General features: G+C 36.8%; 1 protein-coding gene across 2 annotated transcripts in view; it reads left to right on the plus strand.

The window, feature by feature from the left end:
- The window catches only part of Edil3 (EGF like repeats and discoidin domains 3), a 440392-nt gene that overhangs the window by 275722 nt on the left and 141645 nt on the right, over positions 1-23025 (plus strand). For both annotated transcript variants that reach the window (XM_028760126.1, XM_028760127.1), the window contains one exon: positions 2012-2193. In XM_028760126.1, the coding sequence (XP_028615959.1) occupies positions 2012-2193 (182 nt within the window). The remainder of the gene's footprint in view (positions 1-2011; positions 2194-23025) is intronic.

A 23025-nucleotide genomic window follows, 5' to 3' on the forward strand; every position in this document is an offset into this window, starting at 1 on the left:
TACAAATTTAAGCTTGAAAGTTTGTAGCAGTGAAAATGTTAGCAACACAGTAATTTTGTTTAAAAATTCATGTGTATTTTAGTCAAGAGAAAATTATCAACAAATATTTCTTAAGTACTAAAGACTCCTGAGTTTCACTAATCTCTGTGACTATAAAATGTAAAATACGATTTAATTCTGTCTCATGGATTCAATATAGGCTTTCTAAAAGAAGTTGCTTTTCCATCCCTGTAGTTCTTTCAGACAGGAACAAATGTAGATTAGAGTTTTGACTGTGGGATGGCAACCCCCTCCCTCACTTTATGTCCCGTCTTCCTGGTGGATGTAGGCTCTATAAGTTCCCTCTGCCTACTGTCCAGCATTTCATCTAAAGACCCTCTCTTTGAATCCTGAGAGTCTCTCACCTCCCAGGTCTCTTGTGCATTCTGGAGGGTCCCCCAAACTCCTATTTCCCTAGGTTGCCTATTTCCATTCTTCTTGCTGGACCTCAGGCTCCAGTCCTTTTTCCTCACCCAGTAGCAGAACAGGTTCCCCTCTCCCCCTAACCACCCCCCCCCGCCCCTGTCCACTTTCCCTCCCAAGTCTCTCCTGCCCTCCCCACTTGTGATTGTTTTCTTCTTCCTCCCAAGTGCGACTGAGGCGTCCTCACTTGGGCCCTTCAGCTTGTTGACCTTTCTGAGTTCTGTGGACTGTATCTTGGGTATTCTGTACTTTTTTTTTTTGGCTAATATCTACTTATTACTGAGTACATACCATGCATGTCCTTTTGGGTCTTAGTTACCTCACTCAAGATGATATTTTCTCGTTCCATCCATTTGCCTGCAAAACTCAGGATGTCCTTGTTCTTAATAGCTGAGTAGTATTCCATTGTATAAAGGAACCACATTTTCTGTATCCATTCTTCTGTGAAGGGACATCTGGGTTGTTTCCAGATTCTGGCTATCACAAATAAGGCTGCTATGCAGCATCTTTTGGGTATATTTCCAAAGGGGGTATTGCTGGGTCTTCAAGTAGATCTATTTCCAATTTTCTGAGGAACCTCCAGATTGGTTTCCAAAGTGGTTGTGCCAGTTTGCAAACCTATCGGAACTGCAGGGATGGAAATAGAGAGGAGCCTGAGAAAGAGAAGGTCCAGTCACAGGCCCAAAGTGGGATCCAGCTCAACAAGAGGTTTCAAGACCTGACACTATTGGTGAGGCTATAGAGCTCTCAAAAAAAGGGACCTAGCATAACTGCCCTCCGAAAGACCCAACAAGCAGCTGAAAGAGTCAGATGCAGATTTTGAACCCAACCAATGGACAGAAGCTGCTGACCCCTGTAGTTGAATTAGGAAAAGGCTTGAAGAAGCTGAGGAGGAGGGCAACCCTGTAGGAGAACCAGCAGTCTTAATTAATCTGGATCCCCGAGATCTCCTAAACACTGAACTACCAACCAGGCTGCATACACCTGCTGATATGAGGCTCCGAACACATCAGCAGAAGACTGCTGGGTCTGGGTCAGTCAGAGAAGATGCGTCTAAAGCTCAATAGACTGGAGGGCCCAGAGAGTTTAGAGTTCTGGTTGTTTGAGGGGTTGGGACATTCTCATGGAGACAGGGGGTTAAAAGGAGATAATGGGATGTGGAACAGTCAGAGGGTGGAAGGGGAAGGGGGAATAAAATCTGGAGTGTTAAATAAATAAATAGATAAATAAATAAATGTAAAAAAAAGAAGTTGCTTTTGCTGATATAGCTCACAATTTAAGACAATATACTTGCACAAATCTAAATCAAAATATAGAAAAGATAAGATTCTTAGAAGCCAGTTACAAAGCACAGAGCGCAGTAAGCGTGCGTGTCATAGTTACCATATCACTCTTTGTAAATGTGGTAATGAGTAACAGACCTGTCAGCTGGATGTGACTGAAATGATGTGTGGGTACAAGTTAAGCTCACTTAAACTCTCTTACAGCCAAGTCTGACATCCTTATGATTTCTGATACATGTATATATTTTTTTCTGTTTTCTTTCCAGAATGCTCTGGGCCATTGGGAATCGAAGGTGGGATCATATCCAATCAGCAAATCACAGCTTCGTCTACTCACCGAGCTCTTTTTGGACTGCAGAAGTGGTATCCCTACTATGCTCGGCTTAATAAGAAGGGCCTTATAAACGCCTGGACAGCTGCGGAAAATGACAGATGGCCATGGATTCAGGTAACAGAGGGATGAGGCAAAGCCGTTTCCCAAATGATCAGAATCATGGAAGTAGGTTAGGGAGAATCTCTTGTGATGCTTTCTTATGGTTAAAATGTGATTTAGTTTAGAATCAAACTGGTTTAAAATTCTAAAAAAATTGTGGAGAGTATTCACATTCTCTGTCTGAAAATATGCAAATAACATCAAGGTCTCTAAAGTTATATTAAAGAAAGAGGTCTTATCATTTGCATAAGTTAATTCTTTAAGTTGTAATATTTAGCAACAGGTTCTGAAATAAGAACGTAAAAATTTCATCTATGTGGATTTTGTGAGAAATCGTTTCCCATATGCAGAAATTAAGTGCAATCAGATCATTATAATATCAAACTTTTCATAAATGAGAGAATTTTAATTCACTGTGCTTTATATCCTCATCAGTCAGCTAATTTTAAAACATGATATGTTAAGTGCTTTGCTAGAGAAGAACCATCATAGCAAAGCTGTTAGCCATTATTCTGTCCATTTAAGCTTCGTGAGTGCTCGAGTAAACGCAGAAATTAGATCTATTAGGAAGTCAGAAAAGATGGTCTGATTTCTGTGAAATATTATACTTTTTTTCCATGTGGTTCCTTAATATAGTCACTATCTAACAAATCAATAGTAGCAGATACCAAGTTGGAGAAAAGTCCAGTATACTGAGGGTCAGGGTAATCATGTTGAAACTACATGAATTTGGGACATTTTTGATAGAAGGTGATTTCGGAAGATTGCTTCAAGTGGTCTAGAGTTTCAGGAAACAGCATAATCGACAGTAGTACGTGAGAATCTCGCAAATAGCATGTAGAAAGTCAGAACAAGTAGTGTTATTGGAGAAATGCATTTAAATTCAGTGTGAGAGTTTGCCAATGCTGTCGTGTTATTCTAAAGGGTTGTGCCATGCTTTGTTGCCATCGAGTCCTCTGAAAGAATTTTATTAGATAAATCATCTTTACACTATAATTTGAGTCAGAGAAACATGGAACATTTTGTGTTACATTATTAAGTATAACATATTTAAAGATCTATCTACAGACATTAACAGCAACAAATTTGATTTGTGGTTGAGGACAAAGACTTTCCTACTTCTCAACTAAGCCTAACTCTTTTAGTGGCTGCTTTTGTTGGGATCTCATAGTAAATTATATGTACATTAAATACATTGCATTTACCTTCACACCATTATAGAGTTAAATAAAGTTCATTTTTTTCATAATTTATGTTGGCCTGCATTTGTGGACATTAACTCGGAAATTACAAATGACTATTTCATTCAGTAGCTACATATGCACAAAAGGCACCAGATTATAGCAACACTATATCTATAAGATGTTGGCAGCAAGTGAACAAAATCCCACTTAAGGTTTAAAATATATATAATAAGAAACATTTTATATTTAATTTGATAGTGATCTTTCTAGACACACTTTAGCCACTTGGACAGTCTCAAACACATTTATAGAACTCCCATACCAAACCTTAAATATAAAATATAAAAATAAACATTAAATATAAAATATATTAAAAATAATACATAAATAAGTATACAAATTAAAATTTACTTACAGTTTGAACATTTTATATATGAGTAATGAGTTCTGTATTTACATGATCACCCACCATTTTTATTTGTTTTATAATTCTTCCTTTCTATCTGATTCCTTCATAATTAATGGCCCTTATTCTTTAATTTTAATGGTTTCATTTGTATGCATATTACTTTAAAAATACACTTCGATGATTTTATTTTGTGCTGCTCATCTGTGTTGCTTATGGCTGGCCGCTTGGTATTGGAAAACATATCCTTGGAGAAGTTGATTCTCCATCTCTCAGCAGTGGTTAATTGCCAATAGCTCATCAATAGTGTCGTGTGAAATATCCTCTTTCAGCATTGACATGTAAGCTGGTGTGGTCATTTGCAGATCTTCTTTCTTTTTGACAAGTATGTTATTGAGATTTTATGGGTGCAGATTATCTGATATACATAGAAAACATTATCTCCAACAAGATTCTCTTAAACTCTTGTTCTTAGAATCTTTCTATTCTCCCTTATCCAAATTTTGTGAAATCTTAAGTGTTAGAGATATGTTGTATATGTATCCAATATGTCTGGACATTCAATGGTCTGTTGTTCTTAGCCTTTTGGCCAGTTGTGACTTTCTATAATAGTCTTTGTGTGTTTCTGAAATAAATTTCAATGACAAGGGGTAAAAATAAGCTTATCTGTTAGTATAAAGATAACTATTTAGAATGCAGTTAGAAATTATACTGATTTAGGGAATTAGCAGAAAATTCTTCTCAAATGTTCATAGCCTTACCTGCCACATGCACTGGGTTGAGCTTACATTATCAGACAAATATTCTCTCCTACTGAGTCCAAATAAATGGCAGTTGGTTACCCATGGGAATATAAATGCTGCTATGGCTAATTTGGAATATTTTGCAGTTTGGGTCATTATTTTGGTTCCATGGCTTGTAGATATTATAGAGACTTTGGGCCAGTGATTGTTTTTCTCTGTTGGAAGTTTGCATCTTTACTTCTGAAACAGTAAAAGCAGGCAGGAGGCATCCAGGTTAGCTTGAGCTTGATTCCTCTAAGTCCTTGCTCAAGGTGTCTTTGGCAATCAGGTCTTATCTTCAGTTTCTGGAAAGAAACAAAAGCAAAGGTTTCAGAGGTTTAGTGATTTTGGTAGTTACTCTATGGTTTCTTAAGAGCTCTTTGTCACCTCAAGTGGTCAAGTGGTGTACCTTCACTGAAGTGTGTGTGTGTCTTTGTGTGTGTGTGTGTGTGTGTGTGTGTGTGTGTGTGTGTGTTTATAACTCAGTAAACATAAAATAATCATTTTCTGTAAGTTTTTCAGACATCTTGGTGTTGCTTATTCTTTCTTCTTCCCTCTTCCTCTGGAGTGCCTTTTTCCTCCCTCCCTAGGTAAGTCCCATCGCTATATTCTCATACTTTTTTCAACTACCTGTATCCTAATATCTTCCTCTCCTGTCTGCTTCCATTTTTCTACTTTACTTTCTTAGTTAAATGGTTGTTCCAGGATAAATATTCACATTGAAAGATTTAGAGCTAGGATTCACAAATGATAGAGAACATCAACGTTTGGTCTTAGTGTACATTTCCATACATTCCTCTCCAAATATCAGGATTTTAGTTTTCTTTAAAGCTGACTAGTATCCCACATTATATATGTACCTTATTTTCATTATCCACTTAAAGAATATATAGATTTTTTCCCATTATCTAGCTATTGTGAATAAAGAGGCAAAAAGCATGGCTGAGGGAGTATTTGTAGAGTGTAATGTCCGTTCCTTTGGTCAAACTTAAATATACTCATCATTTTTTAGTTAAAATATTTTCTTTTTTAATTTATTAATCATTTGTTTACAAATGTTATTCCTCTTCCACAACCACCCCAACCCATCTCACCCCCTTTGCCTCTCAGATGGTGCTCCTGCACCCTCCTACCCACTCCTTCCTCACCCTTCTAGCATCCGCCTTCTCTGGGGTATCAAAAGCCTCCACAGGACCAAGCCTCTCCCCTCCCACATATGTAGATGAGGCATTCCTCTACTACATATGTAGCAGGAGCCACAGACTGGCCAATGTGTACTCTTTGGTTGGTAGTTTAGTTGCTAGGCGCTCTGGGGATTCTGGTTAATTTATACTATTGTTCTTCCTATAGAATTACAATCTCCTAAGTTCCTTCACCTCTTCCCCTAACACTTCCATTGGGGTTTCCAGGTTCAGCCCAGTGGTTGGCCTTATCAGTATCTGTCTTAGTCAGGTGCTCATATAGCCTCTCAGGATAGCTATACCAGGCTCCTGTCTGCAAACACATTTTGGCATCAGCAATAGTGCTGGTGTTTGGTGTCAGTGGATGGACTGGATCACATGGTAAAGTTGTCTCTGGATGCCCTTTCCTTCAGCCTCTGCTCCATTTTTCCCTACATTTCCTTTAAACAGGGACAATTCTGGGTTAAAAATTTTTAGATGGTTGGGTGGCCCCATCCCTTCACTGGGGACCATGTCTATCTGCGGGAGGTGGTCTCTTCATCCCCATGTGTCCTCGGAACCTCTCCTATCCCTGATGTCTGGGACTTTCTAGTGGTTTCCCAAGTTTCCCACCCCCACCTGATACTTATTTCTATTTGGTTTCCTGGCCCTCTTGACTTCTCTCCTGTCTCTTCCAATACCAGGTCATACTTCCTCATCCCCACCCATTCCCTTTTACCCAGGTCCCTCCCTTCCTCTGCCTCCCATGATTATTTTGTTTCCCCTTCTAAGATGGTTTGAAGTCTCCACATTTTGTCCTTCCTTTGTGTTAAGCTCCATATGGTTTCTGAGTTATATCATGGGTATTCTAAGCTATTGGGCTAATATCCACTTATCAGTGAGTACATACCATGTATGTCCTTATGGGTCTGGATTACCTCACACAGGATATTTTCTAGTTCTCTCCAATTGCCTGCAAAGTTTGTGATGTCCTCAATTTTAATAGCTGAGTAGTATTTCATTGTGTAAATGTGCCACATTTTCTGTACCCATTCTTCTGTTGCGGGACATCTGGGTTGTTCCCAGCTTCTGGCTATTATAAATAAGTCTGCTATTAACAGAGTGGAACACCTGTCCTTGTTATATAGTGGAGCATCTTTTGGCTATATGCCTAGGAGTGGTATAGCTGGGTCTTCAGGTAGACCTATTTCCAATTTTCTGAGGAACCGCCAGATTAATTTGATTAGAGTGGTTATGCCAGCTGGCAATCTCACCAACAATGGAAAACTGTTCCTCTTTCTTTACAGCTTTGACTGCATCTGTTGTCAACTGAGTTTTTGATCTTAGCCATTCTGATTGGTATAAGGTGGAATATCAGGGTTGTTTTGATTTGCATTTCTCTAATTACTAAGAAAGTTGAACATTTCTTTAGGTGCTTCTTAGACATTCAAGATTCTTCAGTTGAGAATTCTTTATTTAGCTCAATGCTGGTGTTTTAATTGGGTATATGCATTGAATTCCTGATGTTTCTAAATCTTTTAGCATGATGGGATGTTATATTTTGTCAAAGGCTTTTTCAGAATCTAATAAGATCCTCGTGTGATTTTTATTCCTTTGCATTTGTTTATATAGTGGATTATGTTGATGGATATCTGTATATTGAAACATCCCTGCACCCCTGAATAAAGCATACTTGATTGTCTTGAATAATTGTCTTGATGTGTTTTTGGATTTGGTTTGCAATAATTTTATTGACTATTTTTGCACAGATATTCATAAGAGAAATTGGTCTGAAGTTCTCTTTCTTTGTTGGGTCTTTGTGTAGCTTAGGTACCAGAGTAACTGGTTTCATAAAATGAATTAGGTAGTATTCCTTCTGTTTCTATTTTGTGGAATAGTCTGAGTATTGTTATTTGGTAGTCTTTGAAGGTCTGATAAATTCTGCACTAAAACCTTCTGGCCTGAGCTTTTGTTTTTTTGATTTGTTTTATTGGTTAGGAAAATTTTAATGACTGCTTCTATTTCTTTAGGTGTTATGGTACTATATATACAGTTTACTTGATCCTGATTTAACTTTGACACATGACATCTGTCTAGTAAATAATACACTTCATCTAGATTTTCCAGTTTTGTTGAGTATAGGCTTTGTAGTAGTATCTAATGATTTTTTGAATTTTCTCCGTACTTGTTAAGTCTCCCTTTTCATTTGTGATTTTGGGAATTTGAATACTGTCTCTGTGCCCTTTAGCTAGTTTGAAAAAGGGTTTATCTATCTTGTTGATTTTCTTAATAAATCAGCTTGTAGTTTAGTTGATTCTTTGTATAGTTCTCTTTGTTTCTTTTTTTAATTTTTAAAATTAATTAATTTATTCATTCATAATCTCACCATTGCCCCTCTCTACCAGTCCCCTGTCTTACAATTCCTAACCCCATTCCTCCCCCCTACCCCGTCCCTGAGAGGATGCTATCTCACCTGGCCTCCCTAGGGAGAACTCATGCATCTTCTCCCACTGAGGCCAGACCAGACAGTCCTCTGCTGTATGTGTGTTGGGAGCCTCAGACCAGCTCCTGTATGCAGCCTGGTTGGTGGCTCAGTGTCAGCGAGCTCCCAGGGGTCTGGATGATTGCTGGTCTTCCTATGAAGTTGCCCTACTCATCTTCTTCTTCTATCCTCCCCTTAATTCAATCATAAGGGTCCCCAACTTCAGTCCAATGACTAGGTCTAAGTATCTATGTCTGTCTCAGTCAGCTGCTGTTTGAGGCTCTCAGAGGATAGTCACTACCTCAGAATAAAAAGCTGGAAAAAAATTACTAAGCAAATTGTCCTAAGAAACATGCTAGAGTAGCGATTGTAATATCCAATAAAATAGACTTTCTTTTATATGTTATTAAACGAGATGTGTCCCACTTAGTAGGGAGAAGAAAATAATCAAGGTGAACTCTAAATATCTATACCCTAAATGTGAGGGCACCTACATTTGTAAAAGAAACATTACTAAAGCTCAAAACACAACTTGATGCTCACACAATGAGATTGGGAGACTTCAACACCCCACTCACTCTTACCAATGGACAGATCATGGAAACAAAAACTAAACAGAGACACAATGAAACTAACAGAAGTTATGAATCAAATGGATTTAACAGATATGTACAGAATATTTCACCCTAAAACAACAAAAAAGCATACCTTCTTTTCAGCACCTCCTTGTACCTCCAAATTCACGATATTATAGGACACAAAACAAGCTTCAACAGATATAGTAAGATTGAAATAATCCTGTGTATTCTGACAGAAAATTGTAGACTAAGGCTGGTCTTCAATAACAACAAAACAGTAATTTTTATCCAGCTTTTTATTCTGAGGTAGTGTTTGTTTTTGTCCCTGAAGTGTGTTTCCTGTATGCAACAATATACTGGGTCCTGTTTATTTATACAGTCTGTTAGCCTATGTCTTTTTATTAGAGAATTGTGTCCATTGATGTTGAGAGATATTAAAGACCAATAATTGTTGCTTCCTGCTATTTTTGTTGTTAGTGGTGATATGTTTGTGCAGTTCTCCTCTTTTGCGTTTATTGTGAGATGATTATTTTCTTGGTTTTTCTCAAGTGTAGTTTCCCACTTTGTGTTGGAGTTTTCCTTCTATTATTCTCTATAGGATAGATTAGTAGAAAGATATTGCTTAAATTTGGTTTTGTAGTGGAATATCTTGGTTTCTCCATCCATGGTGATTGAGAGTTTAGCTGAGTACAGTAGCCTGGACTGGCATATGGGTTCTCTTAGTGTCTGTATGACAACTGTCCAAGATCTTCTGGCTTTTAGAGTCACTGTTGAGAAGTCTGATGTAATTCTGATAGGTCTGCCTATATATGTTACTTGGCCTTTTCCCTTACTGCTTTTAATATTCTTTCTCTGTTCTATGCACTTAGTGTTTTGATTGTTACATTACAGGAGGAATTTCTTTTCTGGTAGAATCTATTTGGTGTTCTATAGGCTTCTTGTACTTTTATGACCATCTCTTTCTTTAGGTTAAGGAAGTTTTCTTGTATAATTTTGAAGAAGATATTTCCTGGCCCTTTACATTGAGAATCTTCTCTCTCTTCTATTTCTATTATTCTTAGGTTTGATCTTTTCATTGTGTTCTGGATGTCTTGGATGTTTTACATCAGGAGCTTATTTTTTGGCACTTTGTATTTTCTTTGACTGTTGTGTCAGTGTCTTCTATGGTAAGTTTTATGCCTTAGGTTCTCTCTTCTATCTCTTGTATTCTGTTGGTGATGTTTGCATTTGTAACTCCTGATCTCTTTCCTAGGTTTTCTATCTCCAGGATTGCCTCTATTTGTGATTTCTTTATTGTTTCTATTTCCATTTTTAGGTCCTGGACTGTTTTATTCAATTCCTTCACTGGCTTGCTTGTGTTTCCCTGTATTTTTTTTAAAGGATTTAAATGATTCCTCTTTAAGACCTTCTACATATTTACCAGTGTTCTGTTTTTCTTTAAGGGAGTTATTTATGTCCTCCTTAAGGTCCTCTATTATCTTGGGATGGGATTTTAGGTCAGAATCTTGCTTTTCAGGTGTGCTAGGCTATCCAGGGCTTGCTGTGGTGAGAGAACTGGGTTCTGATGGTGTCAAGTGGTGTTGAAATCTGTTGCATATGTTCTTGTGCTTGCCTTTTGCCATCTGGTTATCTGAGGAGTTAACTGGTCTTGCTGTTTCTTACTGGATCCTCTTGCTTCTATGAGCTTGTGAGCCTGGCTATGATGGACCTCCTGAGAATAAAGTTGTCTCTGGGTTTAGGAGGGAATCTGGAGTACCTTGGGCTGAGTTGTGGGCAGAAAGAAAGATATGTCTCTGGCATTAATGCCAGACTCTACTGAGCCCTGTGGGGGTCCCAGTTAGGCCGAGTATTGGGGAAGGGGTGTCTCACCAGTGACCCTAGTTGTGTTGGAGCTCCTGAGAGTCAAGCTGTCTCTGGGTGTGGGAAGGGGTTTATACTAATCATTTTTATGGGCAAATATTTCATTCTATTTTTGGACCATTTTATTGTGCACTTAATATAACACATCATTCTTTCTTTCAAAATAAGATGTTTATACATCCATTGTCCTAGGAATGCTATTATTGAATGGAATAAGAAAATAATCTGCTCAGAAAATTTTAAAGATGAGTTGATCACCTTAAACAGAATAATTAAAAAATTATCTTACTACTAATAGGAATGATGTTACAATAAAGGGGAGAGCATGTGGTGATAAATTTTTTTTATGTGAAGCTGATAATGAACTTGATATAAATAAGCACGGGCAAATGCAACATGTTTTGTAGAAGAAGATCTCTTGCACACAATGAGTTAAAACTAAAGCTTCTTTACTGTTATACAATATGCAGGGATTAGTTATGCTCAGGGTACATATTTCATTATTGTTTTCATAAGAGTATCTTATTTCATGTTATTTTTCTAAAGAGAGATTGTCAATTAGTTAAAACTCATACTTAAAAGATTGACTCTAATTAGGTCCTAAATTTTTTCTGTGTTGGAGAATTCATTATTAAATTCTCCTGTTTCTTGATTCTCCTATTTATATTCAGTATTTAAAATGAAGCTTTTGAGTACTTTGCTAAATCCACGTATAAGTGCGTTATTCTCTTAATCATTCATGTGTATGACATAATATACCATTTTTTAGTATGCAATTTAATTTATTTCTTTGTCTTGATAAAATGAAAATTAAAATTGCCAATTTAAATTTACATGCTGAGCATTTAATTATTGATGGAACCACAATTTTCGTGATTGGTTCTGATTTTAATGATTAGTACAGTAACTGTAATTCAACAAATTTTTACTTTATTTTTACAAATTTTTCTGGCCTTCTAACTCTCCATTTATATTTTTTGATCATTTAAATAACAGCCACATCATACTTCAGATAATTAACACCTTAGGATATGAATTGATATTTTGGAATCATGTATTAGAAATAGGGAATTTGAACATATTAGTATGTCTTAGATTATTGGATCATTTCATTTAAAAAACTAAAATACTTCTATTAAACATTTGCATGTATTGCTAACTAAATAGGATTATCCAGGTTGACTACTTGCTATTTAATTTTTAAGATTTATTTTTTTATTTCTGTATATTTTATGTTAATATATAATAGTGTTTAATTTCCTTCATTTCCTTTTTTTCTGAAGTAATTTTGGGAATTAAACATCTTGCTATTCTTTTATTCAAATTATTAACAAACATTTCTGTTCTGATGTTGTTATTTACTATATCAGTTACTAAAACAGAGCAACGCAGTGTTTACCTTTAAAATGTCCTGAGTCACCCATCCTGGGAAGCTTTGGCTTCTGTCTTTGAGGTTAGCCTAGAGACTTAGTTTAAGAAGTTAGTATTATAGTCAATAGTCAAGTGCTTGCCCATGCCCTGGATTCAATCTATAGTACCTTTCTAGGAAGTTAAGAGAGAAGCTCTGAGTATGGAGATGGTAAAACAAAGAAAGAAAACTAACAGGATAAGATACTTGAACTTGTCTCTTATAGCTCAGAAACTTACACCACAAACACAGTCTTTTGTCTTATGCAAACAGCTTATTTTAGTAGTACTTTTTCAAACCTTAAGTTGACTTAATCATAATTCTGGAATGTGAGGAAATTCCCATCACCATATTCATTGTACAAGTATATTACTACATGTTGATATGTATGATGGGAAAAAATATAGTACAATACTTAGACTTCCATTTGAAAGTTAATTTACTCTTTGTATCTTTGTTGGTGCTAGTATTTTAACACTGATTAAAGTAGATTGGATCTTTTCAGTTTTAAATAATATATTTTACTTTCTAAAGATTTGAATATGATCTTAATATCCATCTTTCTCTTGAATTATACATTATGTACGTGTAAAAGAAAGGCATTTCCTGTATTTTACTGCACTCAGGATTATGGGTCATTAGGCAAAATAACAACCTCAGTGTTACTGCTCCTCAGACCATCTGTGTGTCATCCTCACCCTGTGTAGTAAAAAGATTGCATCGGCTTGGGAAGCCTGGGTCTTTTATTTATTTGTTTGTTTTGTTGTGATTTTTTTCTGCCTCATTTATGATAAAAGATAAATTAAAACAAAACAAAACCAATGAGAAAACCAAGTTGGCTTGAGTGTGACAATGGATCTGGTTTTGCTGCCTTGAAATCCCAGACCATTGACTTGAGAAGGAGGGAGGAGAAGGAAGAACAGTGAAATGAAGGAGAAAAGAAAGACAGTACAAGTCCATCATCAGGGAAAGTCTGCCAGAGAGCTTGCTGGTAGTGTCCACAGCATCAGAGTCGACGGATAACTATGTGCCCTGTAATTAGTTATGGAACAGTTTAATCAATGGGTGACTTGGTGTTAGCTATTAGTTATGGAATTCTTTCTGTTCCAAGCTGACTCCTGTTTCTTTTGTATTAATGAAAAAGACAGTTATCTGACTTCTGCATTTTCAACACAACTGAGAATTAATTTAGCACATTAATTACATGTCTCTGGACTGCAATTAGTTTGCTTTTTGGTTCTCTCCTTCTCTGTCTCTCTCTGTCTCTTTCTGCCTCTCTCTGTCTTTCTCTGCCTCTCTCTGTCTCTTTCTACCTCTCTCTGTCTTTCTCTGCCTCTCTGCCTTTCTCTGTTTCAGTCTCTCTCCCTCTCCCTATCTCTCTGTGTCTCTCTGCCTTGCTCTGTCTCTCTGCCTCTCTCTGTGTCTCACTGACTTTCTGTGTCTCTCTGCCACTCTTGTCCCTCTCTGTGTGTCTCTCTCTTCTTCTCTCTCCCTCTTTCCTCCCTTCCTTTCTTTCTTTCATTTTTGGCTTGTTTTTAGAGGTGTGTAACAGTGAGACTGAGAGTGCTCCAAAACGGTCTAGTCATCACACCGTGTCCACGGTAGCAGTTGAAATGCCTTGCACTCCCTTATTGTCTATCTCTCTCATACACAGTAATCACAGATGGTGATGATGGAAAACCATCAGATTTTCACCAATTTTAAGTCCATTTTCATAATACTGTGAAAAAACTGGTAATGGATTCATGACTGAGTACTGAAAAAATAGGGATTATGGAACATAAAAGATACATGATTTACTTCCCATGGTATTCATAATCATTCAAAGATTCTAACAATATCCAAACAACTTGCCTTATTCTGTTCAGTTACATCTAATATACCACTGCTGGCGTATATGGGACAATGGATCAGAAAAGTCTTGCTCATCTTTCAGGAAGAGGAACTTAACTTCATATTAAATCAATGACCAACATTTTCTTCCTGATCACTGTTAACTACTTTCACATATAACAATAGAGAAGCATGAAAGAAACCTGCAAGGTAATTTTGGAGAAGACTGCCAGTTAAGATCTGCACCAAAATATAGCAAGTTATACTTTTGCTTGCCTCATTTATATTTTATTCCTGAAATGTTAAAAAATGAATGTTTGGGGCCATCTAGATAGCTCAGCAGGTAAGGGTTCTTGCTGCCAATCCTGATGACCTGAATTAGATCCCTGGAACCTATGTGATAGAAGAAGAGAGTTGACATCAATAAGCTGTCCTCTGGCTCCCACAAATATTCTCTGCCATGTACAGGCACACACCACATACAAACAGAATACATACATACAGAACACATACATACATTCACACACACACACATACATATGTACCCCACAATGTACAGGCACACTCCACAAATGTATAGATATACCACATACATACGGACACAACACACACGTGCATGCATGCATGTGCAGGCTCTACAAATACAGACACAGACATTCATACATGCACTAAAATGTAATAAAAACTTTTTTTCTTGACAATTATAAGGAATCCCAGTAATATTAAAATAATTATTTATTGAAATTTTTGAAGGATTTTAATAAAGATTTTGCTATAATAGCACCACAAGAATCTAGAAACCCAGACATATTTAGAATACATGTATCTTCTTCCTCTATGAATAATGTCCTTAGACAGTATTAAAAATCCTAGTGTTTGTCTAACAGGCAACATTTGAAATTTTACTCTTCTATAAATATCAAAAACAAAAAAATATTCTACGTGCTGCTGTGTCTAGAATATAAAGAGTTATAGGGATGAGGTTTAATGTAAATTTTAAATTCTAAGGAGATAATTTAGTAAGCCTTCCTTGTTTAAAATACTTCATGTTAGTGTGACTTTATGGGCTTAGCTTTTGAAATTCCTAGGAGACACAGTTTCATAGTAAACTGTCTGAACGTCTGGCTCTTACAATATTTCTGCCTCGTTTTGCGCAAGGAACCCTGAACTTCACCAAAATAGCCAACAGAGGAACAAGTATCAAGTATCATTATGCAGACCTAGTAGCATATGTTTAAGAATATATAAAAATAGGCATATATATATATGTGTGTGTGTGTGTGTGTGTGTGTGTGTGTGTGTACAGCAGATATTGATAAGATAAAGATCTCATAATTGAAAGAAAACAAGGAGAGTGGGAGTATTCAAAGGGAAGAGCGGGGATGAAGAAACGATGTAATTATATTACAATCTAAAAAAAAATAGAATTCTTTTTCATTTTACTTTCTATACATCTTGGCCATGGGGAAATTCTAAAAATTAAATTTATATTTTCAAAAGTTGAGATGTCGAGTGGTCTATTATGGGTCCACCTCTATATTTTCAGACTCTACTAAAATGGAGAAAATTTGAATCTTTAAAAGTAATAATTCCCTTTTCATGAGAAAAGCATTGAGAATTCAGAATTGCTGGATACAGAATCTATCTGGATTTCCTTTGTGCTCGGCACCCTGGTTCTGGCCTAGTACTGCATCTCACAGCCAGCTAGGCAAGCTCTGATATGCACAGACCTGTTCCTGGCTTGTGGAACTGGAGCATTCTAAGCTCCAATCATCTTTGAGAGACTCTATTATCTTTCAGAGCCGCTTACAAATCTATGAGCTAAGTGTACTCTTCAGTTTGTGAGGCAGAATCCTCTCAGCCAAGGGTGTTAAGCCTGCTTACCAGAACTCCCTGTGGGAAATGCTCTTAATGAATAGCAGTCACTCCTGTCTCTACAGCAGCAGTTTAACAGAGCTGCATCAATGCCTTCTGCAAGAACAGAGTTTCCTGGCAGCCTGTCCTCAAGTACCTACATGTGAGAAATGCAGAGAAGTAGAAGAGTGTGAGCCTGAAGTAACGGTTTGCCTGTCTCTTCATGTTTATCTTCTGGGAACTGGCAGTATTACTATTTGGACAGGGCTGAAGGAATCCCTTATTTCCACAGCAGACACTGAACAAATTTGTTCTGCCCCAGCGCCTCACTGAAAACCTCCTTGTGTTGAAAATATGACCAAATACCAAGCCACCTGGCCTCACTCTGAAAGCTTCATTTTCTCATAGCAGCAATTAATTTAAATTTTTTTTCTGTCTGAGACTGAACTTTCAAAACTGACTGAACATAGACTTAATGAAACAGACACACAGTCGCCTATACTTGTTAGAAACCAACACATTCTCCATGGCGTGATATTAGCTAGTTATGTCTAAACGAACTCTAGCTACTCCATATGTCAGCTGACACTTTCAAATAACTCATGTGATCCTTTTTATTCATGTGTGCAGATATGTAATCATTTGGCCTTCCGAAACCTGTATAATGCAAAATCATGATTCAAACTCAGCTGGTGTGAGAGACCAGCTCTGAAAAATGCGAGATCCTCTGTGCTCTGAAGTCTACAGCTCCAAAGTTCATTGCTAGTCTGTAACACTGGTTCTCAAATTTTACATAAATTCCACATTAAGATCTCTTTTCAAACATGGCTCCTCTCTTAGAGTTTCAGATTTACTGAGATCCTTGGATGACCAAGGGATTCAAGAGGGCAGATAACTCACGTGCATTTTGGTTCTGCCAATTGTGTTGAAGTTCATTGTCTAGCAAGTGATAATTTTTTCACTATAGAGCTGTTTCTTTAATTGGTAGAAGCAACTTCATTAATGTGGAAATGCTGGAGTACAGTTTACTATTCTTCAAAATGTGACCTCACTGAAACATATTTTAAAGTAATGAATTACCGCACAGAACATCACAAATCTAAGACCTACTTTACTTAAGATCTCTTCCTGATGCTTTATTGTTAGCATCTCTCAGTCCTGCATAAAAATCCATTGGTACATACACTGACAATGTTCATGTTTAATTGTTTCCAAAAGATTTTACTGTGCAATATGAAGCCTTCAAAAATGAAGCCATAATTAAATAGTACAAGGAGTGTAAAACTATCTACATCCCACAAGACCTGGATTTAAAAGTTTTATTGTTAAATTTGCAATCATGTCTTAACAGAAGAGATTCCTACAGAATCATGTCTTAACAGAAGAGATGAGCCCAAAGTATAATGAAAAAATATTTTACATTTTAATTATTAAAGGTGACCTTGGCATTTCCCCATGTTTCAGGATGGTCTTAATTAAGTTTCTCGAAAAAAAAAAAAAAAGGAAACCCAGTAAACTAAGTCCAAAAGAAGATCAAAGGAAATCAGAAAACAAGAGGGAATGGTCTTATTATGCTACAGAATTTAGCAGTTTTGTCTATTTTCATCATATCATTTTGTAGTCAAACAACTTTCCTAGCAGAACTCACTGTGTGCACACATGTGTGTGTATGTGTGTGTGTGTGTGTGTGTGAGTGAGTGTGTGTGTGTATGTGTGTGCAGGGCTCACAGGAAGAAACTAACTCAACTTTGAGGTTCTGAATAAGTGAATTCATTTTCCATTAATGCTTTCAACAACATATTTTTGTATCATATATTGGCTACATTCTCCCCATGTGTTTATTCTTAATGTCGCTACTGCTGCTTTTCCCAGAATTGATATATTTAATTAAAATTGTAGCTGTTTGAGCCTAACATTGGCATACTTAATATAGATTGCTTCATTTTCTTATGATTTTGGTTCTTGGAAAAATAATCTAACTCTCTCTCATGCACAAATAAGCTCATAGTTCTCTTGCTTCTGTTATGTACTTAATCTTCCAACAGTTTTTAACATGTTTGTTGTGAGGTCATGACATACAGGCAATTTTTCTTTTTATTTCTCAGGTTTAAACAACTTTGTTAACTTAGGTCTTCTTAGTTGATTACTCCCATTACTGTTGTTAATAGATAAAGTACTCAATTTAGAAGTAGATATGCATTTTTCTATTTTGGTTTTCTTAGCAGGAGCCCAGCCTGAGGCATTATCTGTATATGCATAATGAAATTTTTTAAGCCTTTAAATCAAAATCCAGTGATCTCATGGAATAAAAGTACACAATTTAATGTAATTGCCAATAGATCTTAGATTTCCCTTTGTGAGGTGCCTTAGCCTAGATATGAAAATTGTATAAAAGGTAAAAGAGAAGTTCATTATCCAGTAGGCTTCAGAATGCTGTTCCTGATTTTGCAGCCAATATACCAGTGCTTATTGAGCATCTACTATTTTAATATTTAAGTAATGTGGAAACATTTTATGCTCAGATAAAAATTATTTGAATAAAAATGATATTTCAAATGTTAATATGGAATTCTCCTATTTCATTGCATGGACATTTGAAAAGTAAACCCGTGAACAGGACTTTTCTCTAACTTTGCTGGCTAACAGAGCATCTGCTGCTATGACTCTCAGGCCTGCTCACATTAAGGGAATGTTCAATGTGTTCATTAAGCATCTTCCATTTGCTCATTGCCATCTCAATGCACTTTCCAGAAGACTTCCTCCTCTCCCCATTTTACCCATGACTATGGGTGACTCTCCTAGTATAGAATCTGTAGCTTCTTGTTCTTTTCTTTATAATCTTTGATTACAGTTATTTATTCATTTGTCATGGACAGGACACATACTACAATTCATGTTTGGAGGTCAGAGGACAGCTTTCAGGAGTCTACAATGTGTATGTACATCCCAGTACTCAGATTGATCATCAGGATTCATGGCAAGCTCTTTCACCCACTGAGCCATCTTGATAAATCCTCTTATAGTTTTCTTGCATACCATTATGTACAAAATTGTTCTGAGAGCTTACTCTATTAGGTAACTTTATTTGATGAAAGGAATGTGGTTGTCTCACCTTGTATTCTCATCAGCCTCACTCATTATTCTTTTATAAACAATCACATTATAATTTTTGATATTTCTTAGTATGGATTGATTAAAAGAAATAGGATATAGGAAATAAGCAATTCACAACATCAGGTCTTTAATTATCATACAGGATAAGCATATGTGTATAAATAGTGATACTCTTGTTGATTTTACTTCTCAATAGAGAAGTCCTCATGTAGGGCTTTAGCAGAAGGTGTGGCCTAGATTAAAGGTGTGTACCAACATGCCCAGATCTGGGACTTGTTGTCTTGTCCCAGGCTGACCTTGAACTCGGGATCTCCTTGCCTTAATCTCCTGGGATTAAAGTCATGTACTATCTTGCCTGGGTCTAAGCTTTTCATACCCACTATGCATCAAGATCTCCATACCAAGATCCAGGTCAGAAACTTGTGTCTTCCAGCCTCAAGATCTGCATCACAAGTGAGCCCTCCAATTCTGGATTGTAGTTCATTCCAGATATAGTCAAGTTGGAATATCCATTACATCCAACCAGGAATATCCATTACAGTTAGTAATTGATTAAAGAATATTCTCAAAAAATCAACAAATATTCATTGGGAACTGTAGACAAGACTCTATATGTAGACAATAATGTCTTCCAGGATCCTTTTGATCTATTTCCATACAAAGCAAATTATGAGCTGAGCATATTTTATTCTAGAATTGAAATTGAGATATTTCAACTTTAATTTTTATTACTGTACATGCTAGTTTGATAGGAAAGGTCCCCATAGACTCATGTATGAGTGTGAATGCTTGATCATAGGGAGTGACACTATTAGGAGGTGTAGTCTTGTTGGAGTAGTTGTGGCCTTGGAAGTAGTCACTATGAGGATGGTCTTTGAAGTCATGTGTGCTTAAGCTATGCCCATTGTGGCACACAGTCTCCTTATGCTGCCTTTAGATCAAGATGTTAAATTCTCAGCCCCCTTCCCAGCACCATGTCTACCTGCATGATGCCTTACTTCCTACCATATGATATCTTACCATGATGACAATGTGCTAAACCTCTGAAACTGTAAGCCAGCCTGAAATAATCATTTTGCTTTATAAGAGTTGCAGTGGTTATGGAGTCGTTTCGCAGAGATAAAACCCAAACTAAGACACTGTGGTTATGAGACTTTTACAGAACCAAGACTTACAAGCAGATCTGACAGAGGGTAATGTCTGGAAATCTTCCTTAAGAAAGCAGAGCATGCATGTCTTCAAACCCCCATTCGGATTTCCCACTGCTCTGCTGTCAAGGAGTTAATATGGGCTGTCATCTTAGACCATGATGCCAACATTCATCATGCACTGTCATTCAGTGAACAATAAATTAGAAGGTTCCCGGTATCCTTACACATTGGCCTCCTTGTCTAGTCATGAGTTTATAAAGAAGAAACCAAAATTTCTTTATATCACTGTTAGTTTATGTTTTTTATCATCCTATAAAGTGAATTGTACCTCATGTAAGTCTGCAAAGAAGTCTTTCACTAGTAGCTCTAAGACATAAGGGAATAATCCCGTAACAAATTTTTAGTGTTAGTTCATTACAAATTAACCATAAAAGAAAATATGTTTCTCTCTCCATTAGCTGGTGGGGATACGGGGTTGGCGCACACACTAGAAAGAGATCCCCATTGCAGAAAAAGAAATTATCCTTTTCTCAGACCACACATACTCCTTATACTTCTACAGCACACAAGAATCACTTCTCTGTCAGAGCCTCTGGTGTCATGGAAGCTGAGCCAAACCTCAGGCTCTCTGTGACTGGAATGCTTAATTTTTCTGACATATAAACCCAAGGAAGTCCCTTGACGTTTAAATGCATTGGTTTCTTCTCTGTAGTCTACAGAAATGTGCATTTTCTTCTTCCTGAAATCCAGTTGTAATTTTATAGTGCCTATACCATTACATAGCATCTAAGGAATAAAAATAAAGTAAAAATAAATGAAAGAAAAAATGAATTGGAGTAAAACAAAACAAACATAAGGAAAAGAGTCAAATAAAAAGCACAAAAACACACATAGACATACATGTTTGTGCACACAGAAATCCCAGAAAAATACAAAACTAAAAAACATAATATATAAGAAAAGGACCTGTAGGAGAAAAATAGAAAAAAGAAGAAAAACAGAACAAGATAAAAAAAGAAAAAGAAATGCCCCAACACAAAATTATGAAGCAAAGAACCTTCAGAGATGCTGTTGAGTTTGTTTGCTTTTGAACACCTGCTGCTGGACATGGGGCTGCTCTTAAAGACTGTTTACCTGTGAGACTCTTTTGCCAAAAACTAACCTTTTGGCTAAATCAAGTGAAATATCTCTTCTTATCAGTTTGACATCTAATATTTTTTACAGCATCAGAGTTTGTAATGAGATACAACAATAAATAAGTTAAGATGACATGGTGGAAATTTGTACATGCTATAGTGAAAAATAAATGTGTGTGTGTGTGTGTATGTGTGTGTGTGTGTACATGCTTATGTGTACATGTGTTTATAATTCTCCCTCCCTCCCTCTCTCTCTCTCTCTCTCTCTCTCTCTCTCTCTCTCTCTCTCTCTCTCTCTCTGTGTGTGTGTGTGTGTGTGTGTGTGTATGCTTGAAAGATGGAAGAAGCTATGAACAATTTGTAAATTGACAAATATTAGAAAAATGGTGAAATTCATAGTTCAATTTGTTCTCAAAATGTATGTGACAAGCACCATTTAATTCACCCAATTTTATGTGTCCAAATGTGATTTAATATTTTGTTAGCAGGAATTTACACTATGACATAGGAACTTAGACTTTTATCATTTTATTGACAATTTTATTAGTTTACATTGCAAGTGATGTCCCCCTTCCCAGTTACCCCTCCACAACCCTCCCATCCCATCTCCCCTCTCCCCCATCCCCTTTGCCTGCCTCTATGAGGGTGCTCCTGCACCCACTCACCCACTCCAGCCTCACTGCTCTAGCATCCCCTTATACTGGGGCATCAAGCCTCCACAGGACCAAGGGCCTCCCTTCTCATTGATGCTAGATAAGGCCATCCTCTGCTACATATTTATCTGGAGCCATTCATCTCTCCGTGTATATTCTTTGGTGGCTGGTTTAATTTCTGGGAGCTCTTGGTGGTCCAGTTATTTGATATTGTTCTTCCTATGGGGTTGCAATCTCCTTTAGCTCCTTCAGTCCCTCCCATAGCTCTTCCATTGGGCAAATTTATCTATTTTTTTTCTCCTTGTACAAAGCTCAAGTCCAGTGGATCAAGGATCTCCACATAAAAATCTGATACCCTGAATCTAATAGAAGAGAAAGTGGGAAAGAGCCTTGAACATATCGGCACAGGAGAAAATTTCCTGAACAAATCACCATGGCTCATGCTCTAAGATCAACAACCAACAATAGGACTTCATAAAATTGCAAAACTTCTGTAGGGCAAAGGACACTCTCACTAGGAAAAAAACAGCATTACAGAGATTGGGAAAAGATTTTTACGGATCCTACATACAATAGAGGGCCAATATCCAAAGTATACAAAAATAACTCAAGAAGTCAGACTCCAGAGAACCAAATAATTAAAAATGTGGTACAGAGCTAAACAAAGAATTCTCAACTGAGGAATCTCGAATGGCTCAGAAGCACTTAAAGACATGTTCAACATTCTTAGTCATCGAGGAAATGCAAATCAAAATGACCCTGAGATTCTACTTCACACAAGTCAGAATGGCTAAGATCAAAAACTCAGATGACAGCAGATGCTGGCATGAATGTGAAGAAAGAGGAACACTCCTCCATTGCTGGTGGGACTGCAAGCTGGTAAAAACTTCTTTGGAAATTAATCTGGCCGTTTCTCAGAGTATTGGAAATAGTTCTACCTGAAGACCCAGCTATACCACTCCTGAGCATATACCCAAAAGATGCTCCAACATACAGCAAGGACATACACTCTACTATGTTCATAGAGCCTTATTTATAATAGCTAGAAGCTGGAAACAACCCAGATATCCCTCAACAGAAGAACTGATACAGAAAATGTGGTACATTTACACAATTGAGTACTACTCAGCTATTTAAAAAAATAACTTCGTGAAATTCATAGGAACTTAGAATTTTAAATGTAAGCATGTAAAATGTAAATAGCCTTCCTCACTCACTTTTATTAAAATAAACTCTAAGACAGATG

Source organism: Grammomys surdaster, unplaced genomic scaffold, assembly GCF_004785775.1.
Source record: "Grammomys surdaster isolate TR1022 unplaced genomic scaffold, NIH_TR_1.0 126391, whole genome shotgun sequence".
Classification (NCBI taxonomy): domain Eukaryota; kingdom Metazoa; phylum Chordata; class Mammalia; order Rodentia; family Muridae; genus Grammomys; species Grammomys surdaster.